We start from the raw sequence: 13,324 nt of genomic DNA, 5'->3' as shown, positions 1-13,324 counted from the left end.
ACATTACTTTTACTTTCATGCCAACTTAACCCTTGCTGCCCCATGAGTTCAAATTCTCTGCGGATCAGCAAATGGAAATTTCTCTAAATGTTTCAAGTTTCCTTGTATACTCAGAACATAATTGCATGTGCAAGAAAGTACACAGAGATGAAACAACACCATGCCCAGCGTTATTTACTACCTTGTACTTAAAACTGCAGGCCCTTGTGCCCTGCAATGCTAAACTAAATTAAATAAATTTGCTAATGTGAGCAAGAAATAATAGTTTGTGTGCTATTGCTTCACCGAGTACGAAAAGTCATATAACCAAGGAGTGACCGACTGCCTTGTTTCAATTGAACTAAGTTACACAGCTTTTCAAAATATTTCAAGGCATACAGTAAACGCAATGGCATAAAAAACAAGGACTGAAAAATGGGGTTCTGAGTTTTATTTAGGCCCATGAAGTGCACAAAAACAGTTGTTGAATTTACAGAAGAAAGGGAATGGCATAGATTTTTCTTTTTTATAAGAAGTACAAACTAAGGATTAATTTTTAAACCTGCGTACTCTAGATGTGTTTGTTTCATCCAGAGACCACACTGGGTGAGAGACTGACTGACCATGTCATAATGTAACCACGATGAAAGAGCCACCTAGCCATCAAGGCACACTGGATGACAAGACTCCTAGCAAGACAAACTGCAATCCATCCAGGTTGTATTGGTGTCATTTTCCACACTCATTTGCCTTTGCTTCTGCTTTAGGCACATTAAGAACTTTAAGTTAGAGGAATGTTAATCTATAATGCATGAATAGAGGTTTTGTGGTGGGCTGGCGCCCTGCCTGGGGTTTGTTCCTGCCTTGCTCCTTGTGTTGGCTGGGATTGGCTCCAGCAGACCCCCGTGACCCTGTAATTAGGACATAGCGGGTTGGATAATGGATGGATGGATGAATAGAGGTTTAAACCTTCTCTTCTGCTTAATTAGGTGCTCTGTCTTTTCAACTGGTGTCATAGGTATAGAGAAAGGGAAGATATATTGAACTGCAGTAACAGTCAACCATGATGGGGACCACAAGTGAAGCTGCAAAATGCAGCAGCATCTTTGTGACAAGTTGGTGAGTGTAAAGATACAAGGGCTACAGCAGAGATTTGAGACACTGTGTAATAAAAGAGTCTTCAAGTGAGAAAAGGACCACCCTAGGACCTTTCCACAATGAAACAATGGTGCTACATGGCGAGTGACTAAATGCCGACTCCTATTGCCATATTCAGTTATTTTGTTCCTGATAGATTTTTGGTTCAGCTAAAAAGTCTTACATTGTTAACTATGAAAGAAGATGATAATTATATAAATTATTACAACTTATTATTACTTACCAGAATTTCATGAATGAAGCATCCAAAAGTATAATCTCCTAACAAAACAAAGTCCAGTGATTCAACTACAAAGTCTTTTGCTGATTTGGTCACAACATTTTTCTGCTGGTAGTGGGTCATTGCAGTTGAAACTCCAAATGGGGCAATACACTGATCAAGCACAAAAAAACGCATGTTATAAATGAACGTTTTAAAAAACAATAAATCTTCCAAAAACAAAATTAAACATAAAAGGAATTGTGAATACAATTGAGGTTTGTTCAAATAAATGAAGGTAAGATATTTGTTGCCTCTTTTCAGTGAATATAATGCTTTGTTTTCACATAGATTTTGGATTTTGCTGTTCTGTTTTTTTCCCACAGTATCCATCTATATTTTCTATTCTTACCAATATGAAAGACATTGGAATTCACCATTAATTTTATTTTAGTGGAAGTATCCCTTGTCTATATAAAGTTTAAAAACCTCAGGAAAGTATGGCCTACTTTCAATAATTATAAAGTGCCACACTTTTAGGTCCAGGGAGTAGGGGCTGTAAGCTGAACTGTTTGGCAATAGTATAACAGGGTGAGCCAAAAAGAATTACCACATTTCAAACGTTTATTCTACAAAAATGCTACAAGATAAAATAAATTTCATTACGACACAAGAAAGTGTATACGAAATAGATTTTTTTCACTGTGTTTTAAAAATGATGTCTTCAAGGTGGTGGCCATCGTTAGCAATACACTCTTTGAGATGCTTGCATGACTTGTTCAGCCCTTTCAAGGGGAGTAGTGTTGATTTTGTGGCAAATAGCATCCTTGAGGGCTTCAAGGTTTTGAGGTTGGTGTGTGTATACTGTAACTTTTTCCACAAGAAGAAATAACACGGAGTGAGATCAGGCAAACGTGAAGGCTACCCGACATCGCTGCGCAGGGAGATCAACTTTCCTGGAAACATCTCCCGCAAAACTTGCATGGATCTCCGTGCCGTATGAGCTGTTGCTCCATCCCGTTGAAACCAGACCCACTTCTTCCAGTTGGGGCCACAAAAAGTTCTCTAGCATTTCAATGTAATATTCTGAAGTGATGATGACCGTTGCTCTCCCCTCCTCGAAAAAGTAAGGGCCTACAATGGAAAATTCTGCAATAGCGCACCAAACTGTAACACGCTCACTGTGCAAGGGCCTCTGGTGAAGTTTATGAAGGTAGGTTTCAGCCCAATAGCGAAAGTTTGCAATTATTCAAATGGAAATGTGCCTTGTCACTGCACATGACGATGGCATCTTGGTTTGCAGAATGTTCAAGCTCAACTCTCTACAGTTCTTCCATTCTCTCTCAGTGAGTTCCTGCACTACCATCATTTTGTATGAATGAAAATTAAGGTCCTCATGCAAAATCCTTGTCACAGATGTGTTGGAAATGCCTAAAGTAGAAACATGTCTAGGAGACTGCAAAATTAATGCCCTTACAGCTTGGATGTTTTCAGGAATTCATATGGGCTGAGGACGGCCTGGAGATTTTCTGTTCAATGTTGTACACCTCTGTCTAAATTTTGTCACCTACTGAAGAATTGTTTTCCGATTTGAGATGTCACCATTAGGAGGATTGCTTAAGTGTGTTCAGAAGGCTCGTTGCGTAGTGATGGATTTGTTGTTTTTGAAGAACACTTTGACAGCGAAAGCATGGTGCACACCGGACCAAGGCATGTTGCCGACTGAAAACTACAAGGGATCGCCTATCAAAGGATCCCAACCCAAACCTACTCAGCTGCCTCTACCTCAAGCAATTACCTTGAGTAATGTGGTATATAATGGAATGGGTGGTAGGTTGGTCCACTTTATATAGGGGGCGATTTTGAGTTCAGTACTGGAATTGGTTCCAGCAGAACCCAGTGACCCTGTGTTAGGATATAGTGGGTTGGAGAATGACTGACTGACTGACTGGAAGAAATTACCCCAGGATTTATGCACTGAGACCATAGACAAAATGGTCAAACAGTCTTTCACATCAAAAAGAAACTAATATTCGAAAGCACAAGTCAAATATTCACACAAAATTCATTAACCAGGAAAATCATTAGGTAAAATAATGGCAGAGCAATAGAAGCATGTCAGAGGAATGGAGAATTCAGATGAAGGTCAGGGTATCAAAGGTTTTGAGGACAGTCTTCCAACTGCTGGCAGGTGTCTGTTATGCTTAATAAGCTTCAAAACAATCCAGGATTTATGGGTATAACAGAAATTCACTTGTGGGTGGTATATTGTTAGTAAATTATTAGAAGCATTCACAAACAAGTTAGGGAGGTCTCTTGCAGCCCACTTGCCATAGATATATTGGGCCTTGCTTTCAGCATTACATTTGTTACATTCTGGATTGCAGTATACAAAAGGCTAGAAGTCATTCTTCACGTGTTTTGTAATCAAAATTCCATAGATTTGATTTGAAGGCAAAACAAATAAAATGCTCATTTATCCAGTAAGGACTGACTTCTTTGTAATCGCTAACAACTGTCAACTCTTGCATGTGCTCGTCCATGAGCCCCTTTCCAGTTCCAGTGTCATTGTGTCAATTTCTGTCCTTTTATACTAATCATAGATATTCTTACATGTTAAACACATGTAATCATTAGAAATTTTCCAGGTATTACTCACCTAAGTCAGAATTAGTAAAACGTAGTAGTAATGGTAGTAGCAGCAGTAGTAGTATAGTAGTAGAAGTGGTATTGTCTCAGGTAGAGAGAACAGTGAAATTCTTATTTGCATGTTGTATGGGGGATGCTTTAAAGTTTAAACTCAACTGACAGATTTAACTAACTGGAACTCTCATATCTAATCTCTTTTTTCACAATTTCCAAGCCAATGCTTGATGGGGTTTATTATTACCTGAATAATAACACCTGCCGAGTGGTATTCCGCTTGAAGACCTCTTGAAAACCTTTCCACAAAGACCTTAAAAATGTTGCAAACAAGACAATAAAGCAATGAACACATTTTGAACAACATTTGCTTGGAATGATGAGTATTTAGGTTTTTTAATTTCACTAAAGTCTTATCAATGGATGAGGCAGGATAGTGCATGAATTAGCCCAACATTCAAGTTTTTTAACTTTCTAATAGCCCAGGCAGTACAGTACCTTAATTTTTTTAATAAATGTTTTCATAGATTTTGCAGAAATAAGGTACTGGAACACAAGTCAATGGCTGTGTTTATTTCACTGGAACCACTTTCATTATTAATGCCAACCATCCTGTTATAACCAGGGTGTCATTTATTTTAGTTAAGTATACAGTATAATTCATAGATTTGCTTTACAAACAAGAGTTAAATTTTGATGGAAAGGACCTGCAACCAAAAAAAGTCAGGAACAATACTCAGTTTGGAAGCAGCTACATCAATTGCCTGCTTCTACTTAAATACCTACTAGAGACAATTTCCTAGCTGCAGTGCTAGGCGGCCCCCTGACACTCCATGTTTAGAAAGCAATATATATATTAACATAATATATAAATGCAGAATAACAAACAATAAATTATTCAATAAATATAATGGAGAAAGATCAAAACCTACAATATAATAAATAACACAATATAGCTGAGATTTGAACCCAAGACTTAGGAGGTCTGAGGCAGTGGCATTGACCATTGCAATGGAAGGATAGATTTTTTTATATATTTAGTTTTGCAGAATGTGACAGACAGTTGAGTCCCATGCATTGACCACATTTTAAATTGTTTTCTTTGAGCATGTTGTCTTTCAAGTTTATTGCCACTTTGTATTCTTGGGAATTGTCAGTAAATAAAAGTACTTTACAAATAAATACCTTCGAAGCTGAGTAGATGTTATAATATGGACAAGGAAACAAGCCCACACCTGATGATAAATTAAGAATTAATCCTTTCTGCCTAAATTTAAAAAAGCAAAAAAATTATAACATTTTTCATAATTTACTGAAAATAAATATACCATGCTAACAATTAATGAATTTCACACTAAAGTAGACTTACATGGATTCCATGTTAGTTTTGTTTAATGTATAACATGGATTAAAATTTTACTAAGTACCTTTTTAGCATATGAGGCAAAACAATCTTCGACATCTGCAGGGAGAATAAAAGAGTTAAAGAGAATTCAGCCCGCAGTACCAGGATGACTTCAGCGCTTGTCATAAAACAGTGCATTGCCTTCTTCCTAATCTTAACGGGTTACTGATCTTTTCAATTGACTGCTTTCTCTTCCAGGCTTGGTTCCTTCCTTGTATGCAATGCTATCCCCTGCAAACCACAGATGGTGAACATTCTTGCTTTAGTTTTAGTTAGTTAGAAATTAAAATCTGCGCCTGATATTTATGTGGATGCTCTCTTCAGACCTGTCCACACTCTCTTATTTCTTTGTAATCGTCAGAAAACTGATTATGGCAGTCATGATGGTGGCAGCAGAAATGTAAGTCTTTGCACTTTTTTTTTTTACTTTATTTTTGTCACTTGTTGATGAAGAAATATATTTTTGTGAGCCAGCATTAAAAATAAAAATTAACTGTAAGTTACAAGGTACTAGTCAGCACCAGCTGCTAATCGGATGCCATATCTACCTGCTTATGTGCATTAGAAAAAATTAAACACTGAAGATTACTGATGCAGTTTAACACATTAAACTGTTCAATTAATAATCTCCAAAATTATATCCAGCAAGGAATGTCTGACTAAGCAGAATGAAAGCAATCTGATTTAAAGGCATATTTAATAAAAGGAAAAACTAGATTCTAGTAAATGATGCTTTCTCTATTTGAAATTACAACCTACAAAACAGAGTGTCCATTGTAGCCAATTTCAACAACACTCACAACAGTATTTGGTTTGCATCCTTATGTAAGATTTCCTTGAATAACCCATGCAGGCCACCTCATAATACGCTAGAACACGTGGAATGGGTGGTCTGTTTCTAAATAGAGAAAGCTTCGTTCAGTAGTGTCTGGTGTGATAATAAAGCAACGTAGGGCAAACTAGCTTACTTACTTTTATTGTGGTCAAGGTGTATACTCCCCACATCCTAAGATGATTGAATTGAATTGACCAGGAAATTGATTTTAGGGCTGAATCAAAAGATTAGTCAATTATTCAGGGCCAGGGTCGAAACCAGAAAAGCTCAATACACAAGTGGTAAGCCAACACCAAACCCTGTTCTAACATAACTAGAAATCTTTTCCCTAACTAAAGTAATTTGTTGACAAGATTCATCACTGATTTTGATTTATTTTTTGTACAAACACTTGGAAGCAGCCTGAAGTAGGCCATCATCTTTTATGGGCTGGCCCAGAGGACACACCACATCACATGACTGGAAGTCATGTGATTGGCAACGATAAACAACAACCTACATGATAGAGAGATGTGACAGAAATCAGAAAACCCACAGAAAAAAAGCAGGCAAACATGAGGAGGACATGTCATTGTCACTCAGGCAGGTCTCCAAATCTGCGAGGCGGTAGTGCTACTCTAAATCTTTAATTTGTGCATTAATTTTTTCTCTTTTCTTTAACAGCTAAGTCCAGTACATGGTTGCTGAATTGGACATCATCAGTCTATCAGAAGGCACACCAAGTTCTTACCTACATGTACTAATGCTAAACCTTACAGCTATGACTATTGACAAATAAATAAATAAACAAAATTTGTCCCCACTATGACCACTGCAACATCCAACGTTTTATTCAAAAGAGAACATTTTTTGTGAAGAAACAGCTCTTTACTTGAATTAATCAGTAAAAGCATCAAACAGTATACCATATGTCCACCATTATGCTTCTCGTTAGTAGAAATTGTAGCTGTGTCATGTAGCTACCTACGTATAACAAGATGGTGGTACTCCTAAAAAGGTAATATATATGCAGAGTATCAGGTTTTTTTAGGAAGCAGATAATAGTAAATTAGCTTTCAATATTTGCTAGATATTACATACCATAACCAAAGATGTCATGTTGCAATTGATCAATTTAGGGATAATCTGTATCAAAAGACAATACATATATGTTAAATATTATAGTCGAAGTGAATAAACTACTGTAATTTCTTAATTAAAATTTAGCCATTAAAACAAATAATCAAATTACAGAATATCCATTTTGTAACCAGATGCCATAATGCAATTTAAGGGTAGATAAGCCCAAATGAGCACAATAGTATTTTTTGAAAGCAGCACATAAAATGTACGTGAATAGTCCTGTGTCTTAGGGGTCTGGTGTAAATCTGCAGTGTTGCTCAACTACTGTTTAGTTCATCAGCTTTGTTAAGGACTGTCACGCATACATGTCAAAAAATGAGGCACCTCCAGGCTCACCTAAGGTATGTGATACCACACCAGGATAAAAGAGGGCACTGTTGCTGACAGTCTTGTCTCCTTTTCCCTCACAGCCTTGAAAAACCTCCCCTTGAGAGCAACAAAGCAATGGAATCCCTACCCGTGACGGTCGGCTCAGTATAAAATGGAGATACTCCCAGACAGTGGAGTCTCTATTTGGGCCTGACTGCTATAGAGAGTGAGAGAGAGAGTGTGTCCTATAAAAGAGCACTATCCCAGGTGAACTGTCCCAGTATGAGTGTGCCAACAAGCACATGTTTTATTTAACATTTTTCTTTGTTGTTGGAATGCCCACTTGGCACCCCAAACATTTAGATTTTACCCTGCCTCATCATTCACCCTGCTATAAAACTACACTACTGAATTCATCACAGCTAAGTTCATTCCAGAAAAGGTTTTCTAAAAATGCAAAGCTATAGCAATGTAATTAATAATTGTATAATATATTGCAAAGTTTAAGATAAGCTATACACAAGTAAAGAAACTTATAGGACTAGGTAGGTTATGAAAGTGTATGTCATGGACTACAATATGTACAGAAGGAGTGAAACATAAATTAGAAGCAAAGTGATACTTTATTGCTCAGTTAAAGCCCTCAAAGTTTAAACTAAGTGGCTTGGAGACAATAAAGAATGATATTTAGCGGACAAAGGCTTAGTAATTCAAGCAGACTTTTTATTTTGCATTCTTTTTTTAACCTTACCTATATATAAGAATTTCTACGTGATTGGAGCTTACTGACACTTATACCTGCCTACACCATGTAATGAAAAATAGTAAACGTAAGCACACACCCTAGCCATCGCAATCTGACAATGATCATCATTTACATGGATGAAATGAGAGAATGAGACAGCATGGTGATTTGTGCGTCAGAATTTCCATGTCGTTTTGAATTCCCATAAACAGTAACGGTGGTCATTGGAGCTTTGAAAACAAAGGTGTTGATTACAGAATGATTTTAACAGCAACATGGGACCATTTATAAAGAGTTTTTTTCATGAATGCATTGTAGGTTAGGGATGGTTGCAACAGAGAATTTAAACATTTCTAGAATGTTCATAGCTAATGTGGTTATTTGTATTACTCTGTTGTGTTATGTTCCATAAATACATTGTAAGTTTATCTAAATTGGATATAGAATTACAAAAAAAAGTCTAATGAATATTATAGGTGTGATTTCACTTGTAATATGCCAAAACAATGTTATTGAATACTTTTGGTATATACTATTTTATTTAATATCTATGACAAATTTTAACAATACAATTTATACAGCGGGCTGGAAAAATTACACAATCATTTTATTACACTTTATAAAATGTCTGTACTTTATTTAGTTAAAATGTTAATTACAGACTGAATCCACAAGATTGCCTACTCTATCATTGTTAGGACAAAGAATCTTAGAGGGTTATTGTAATTGAAGGAAAAGGACCAGGAGATAATAACACAAGACAAGAATCAAAGTCAGGCCAGCCAGGATCAAAACTGGAAAATCAAAAAGGTACAAGTGAACAAGGTGCTGGGGAAATCCAAAATCAAAGTTGAAAGTCAAAAAAGAGATCATAAACCCAAATCAAAACCTAGCACGCGGCCTACTTAAAAAGTAAACAAATTACCACTAAGGATTTTGAGTGTTATCTAACTGAAGGATAACACTACGTGGCGTTGTTGCCATATTTCTGGCAGAACATCCACTAACATCGCTAATGTCAAGATATATAAATGAAATAAATTATAAAACAAAACCTAAACAGCCTGTAAAAACAGTGTGCAGTATTACAATTATTGATAGCTGCACTCTGCGCCTGCCTAATAAAGGAAATGCAAGTTTGTAGGCTCAAGCTCAGGAGTGGACCTACAAGAAAATGATAAAATATTAATGTTTTGATAGATTTTTATGAATTATTTTTGGTTCAAGGGGTGATTCTTGTTTGGATCCATGTTTTTATTATTTTGCAAATTAATATGCGATATACAGACCTAGTGCATTTCTAATGTATTTTTTTCTTTTTCTCTTATTATAAATTGTTAAAGAATATTATTGTGCTGACTATAGGATGCACCAGAATTTTAGAATGAGATATTGACCAGGGGCCTCATGTATAAAGCTTACTTACACTCAAGAGCATACATAAGTCATTTTAGAAGTCAGGATTTATACAAAATACAAATTTGGAATGGAAATTGACTTAAAGATGTGGAACGTTTCAACCATCGTTAAGTTCTACACAGACTTCTTTTGGTGTTGCCGTTTTAGTGATTTAGGTGGCAGGACAACTGAAGTGAACAGAAAATATTGTTTCTTTGCATATTCTTATGATGCAGCAGGTACATTCTGATGTCCATCCACCCATCAGTTCATTTTCTAAACCCAGTTGTTAAAACTTGCAACGTAAAATGGGTTGTGTGATTTCTGCGTGATGTAGGCATCAGTTCAGCACACAACTCCAAGAGGACGACTGTAAGAAGTCTAAATCGGCTTATACATCAATCATTATCATGAAGAAGGATACAAATGTTATTGACAATATTTAAATGACAGCAAACATTGTGTTCCTATGTTTCTTTGCCTACGTATTTTAATTTTTGCAAACTAAGCACTTAAAAGTTACAAAATATACACATAGAGTAACGTTCAAGTGCAACTTAACTACTTTGAAATTTGAAACATTTTCTAGCTTTTATTTGCTTCACAAAAGATACAGATATTGTGTTTTTATTTTTTAAACATTTTGTCACAGTGAGACATGTAAAGAGATTTGCTCAGACCAACGCGGGCATAAAACACAACCACATACATTACCGTTTAATCACTCTTGCTAACTACCATGGATCTGTTTGCCAACAGGCAGGTATGGCTCAAGGGTACATAGCGCCCTTAGTCAGTGTAGGGTTCATGCCCCCATGATTTATAAATGACATCGAAGAGTGGGTCTCCATTGGAGAGGGGCTTACTCAATACTGCATGTGAGATTGAAGAATGGAAAGGAGGACAGTTCCCTTAGAGATTGGCATGCACCTGCAGAACAGGGAGGAGGGGGCACTTGGATGGGTTTTGGCACATGGGTGGCGCAGGGAAATGTGAAATTTGCAACTGACATTCAGTACATGAATAAACACATTACAAAATACATTTAATGTAATCAATATTTTTTCAATATTCATTGTATGTTTTGAACAAAACATCATGAAGGTGTTGTCCATTTCTCTGTACACATTCTGACAGCCTGTTGTGGAAAATTCTGCATTGCTCGATGCAACATGTTAAGAGGAATGCCAGCGATTTCCTCTTCAATCCTCCTTTGTAGTTCAGCAGTGGCTGCAGGACGTGTGTGGTACACTTGACTTTTAAGATGTCCTCACAGAAAAAAAAAATCACAAACAGTGAGATCTGGGGATCTAGGAGGCCATGGAATGTCACCATTGCGTGAAATGATGCGCCTCCCAAACAATCATCGAATAGCTGCCATTGATTGTCGGGCAGCATGCAAAGTGACTCCACCTGGAGACTTCTTTTTAAAGGCTGAACCCGTTTCTTTCAAATTACATACCCATGTTGTCATCGCATGAGCAGACAGGACACGATCGTGATGTCCTAACTGGTAATGACGCTGAAATTCCCTTTGCGCAGCAGTCACACTATCACCATTCTTATAAAAGGCTTTCACAGTGAATGCTCTTTGTGCACCACTCCACTGCTCCATTATAACTAAAGGCAAGGGTTTCTAAACGAGGTTACATTTGTCCCAAACAACTGCCAATGCGCCATGGTCACCAACACTTAGTTCCAATATTTCCCTTTTCCCTGCGCCACCTTATAAGTAAAATTTCAGTATGGACTCTTAGCAAGATTTGTACACGAGATCCCAGGATATGATGTAGACAAAAAGTAGTGGACAAAAGTAAGGAGATTAACAATGCTAAACCAATATTATAATTTAGTACATCATTTTCAAGACTTACTATCAAAAATGAAAATGAGACTTTTTAGAGACTATTCCAGATGTTGGATGATTACATACAGAGTATCATTCTCTTTTCTACCACAGAATCACCGAAATCGCACACATCAACTTCCAGAATGGCTGCTGTTACTACGAACAAACTGCATAAAAGATGACCTGGAGATACACCTATTCAGAGAACAAGCGAATGTCAGAATTGTGAGATAAACCGATCTTTCCACTAAGCCAAAACACTAACCAAAAAACCAAAGTCACGAGTAAGAGAAATAAGAGTCGTTAACCAGGAATTTAAAAAATAAAAAGGTCCTATGGAAACTGCTATGTGTAGGTATTAACCGCAAATCTGGATGCCATGAATAGCATTGCGTCCCACTTCCTGGAGAATCCTGAGAAGTGTTACCAAGGAGAGAGATGACAAAAATGTCATAAAATGGTGGTGTGCTTAGAAAAAAAACAAAGACGGCACCGTGGTAAAATGATAATACAACGTCAACCTTGTAAAAAGTGCATCTACTGCAAAAACCAAACTTAAAATCAAAATCCTTCTGTCCTAATCCCCTAAAATTGTTGACAGATTATATTTCATGCACACAAGTCTAGAAAAATGTACACAGCTATCAAATCACAATTATAAAATTGCATTTGTCTAAACTATAGATAACTTTACCTAACTACTGTGACAATAGTAATTAAACCATTTTCCAACATACCTTATCCAGATTTTCAGTGTCAAGAAAACGACAAGGCGTGTAGCTGTTAAGCATTCCAACATTGTTAACTGTGTAAACAACACATAGGAGCAATTATTATATTTAGCAGTTGTAAATGTCATGTGTAAAGTACAAGCCAGCATTCAGGCTGAGCCATTTTAAAAACTAATTTATCGTGTTTTTCCTAATACCCTGCTTTAGCCAACAGATATCACAAGAAGAAAAAGAAAATATATGTATGTAGCTTTAAGGGGAATTGCATTTAACATGAAATAGAAGGGAAGACTTCTGGACTGGTGTTCTGCTTTGCCCCCAGTATTCAAGTTATAGGAAATTAAAGTATTGGATAAATTAGGTTAAGAAATAAAAAGCTGGATAGTTTTTGGATGGATTTAACTTTTCAGAACAGAAACTGGTAGTTAAAATAATTTTTCATTAATATTTGTTGATTGTTACATGTTTTTAATGCTTGACTAATGCTTGTTTATATGTTTGCATCATTTTTGTTTTGGATTTCATGGGATCCATGGTTTGTGTGTCCAATCACCTGATAGTTGCTAGGCACATGAAGCACATATGACATAATGGCGGCTATGAGATATACATGATCCACTCATTAAAGCAATACTCCACCCAAAAATTATATTTTATTATATGTTACCTACATATATAAAAATGCATACTCTCATGTTTTCATGCAGAATGGAGAGGAAGAAGTTTATGACATAACAAGTCAATAGTGGCTAGTGCTGTATCACGGCAAACGATTTGAAGAAACATCCATGGGAAAGAGAAGGAAAAAAATCTCACGTGACTCGTGCTGCAAAATCCACACATCTGTTATCCAGTTGCTTAGTCAAAACATGCAAAACAAATGATTCTTTTGCTAAAATATTGTAAAATACACAAATAGTATATACAGTATATGTATATATATAATACATA

At 36.4% G+C, this 13,324-nt stretch overlaps 1 protein-coding gene across 1 annotated transcript in view; it reads right to left on the bottom strand.

The window, feature by feature from the left end:
* Window positions 1–13,324, bottom strand: part of hsd17b3 (hydroxysteroid (17-beta) dehydrogenase 3) — a 50,417-nt gene that overhangs the window by 7,240 nt on the left and 29,853 nt on the right. Inside the window, exons 5-10 of the mRNA XM_028805338.2 lie at window positions 12,380–12,447; window positions 7,300–7,344; window positions 5,407–5,441; window positions 5,165–5,246; window positions 4,227–4,292; window positions 1,361–1,510 (exon numbers count right to left, since the gene is read on the bottom strand). Of these exons, the coding sequence (XP_028661171.1) occupies window positions 1,361–1,510; window positions 4,227–4,292; window positions 5,165–5,246; window positions 5,407–5,441; window positions 7,300–7,344; window positions 12,380–12,447 (446 nt within the window). The remainder of the gene's footprint in view (window positions 1–1,360; window positions 1,511–4,226; window positions 4,293–5,164; window positions 5,247–5,406; window positions 5,442–7,299; window positions 7,345–12,379; window positions 12,448–13,324) is intronic.

Source organism: Erpetoichthys calabaricus, chromosome 7 (genome assembly GCF_900747795.2).
Source record: "Erpetoichthys calabaricus chromosome 7, fErpCal1.3, whole genome shotgun sequence".
Classification (NCBI taxonomy): Eukaryota; Metazoa; Chordata; class Cladistia; order Polypteriformes; family Polypteridae; genus Erpetoichthys; species Erpetoichthys calabaricus.
The sequence above is the reverse complement of the archived record's forward strand: the minus strand, read 5'-3'. Positions and strand labels throughout refer to the sequence as shown.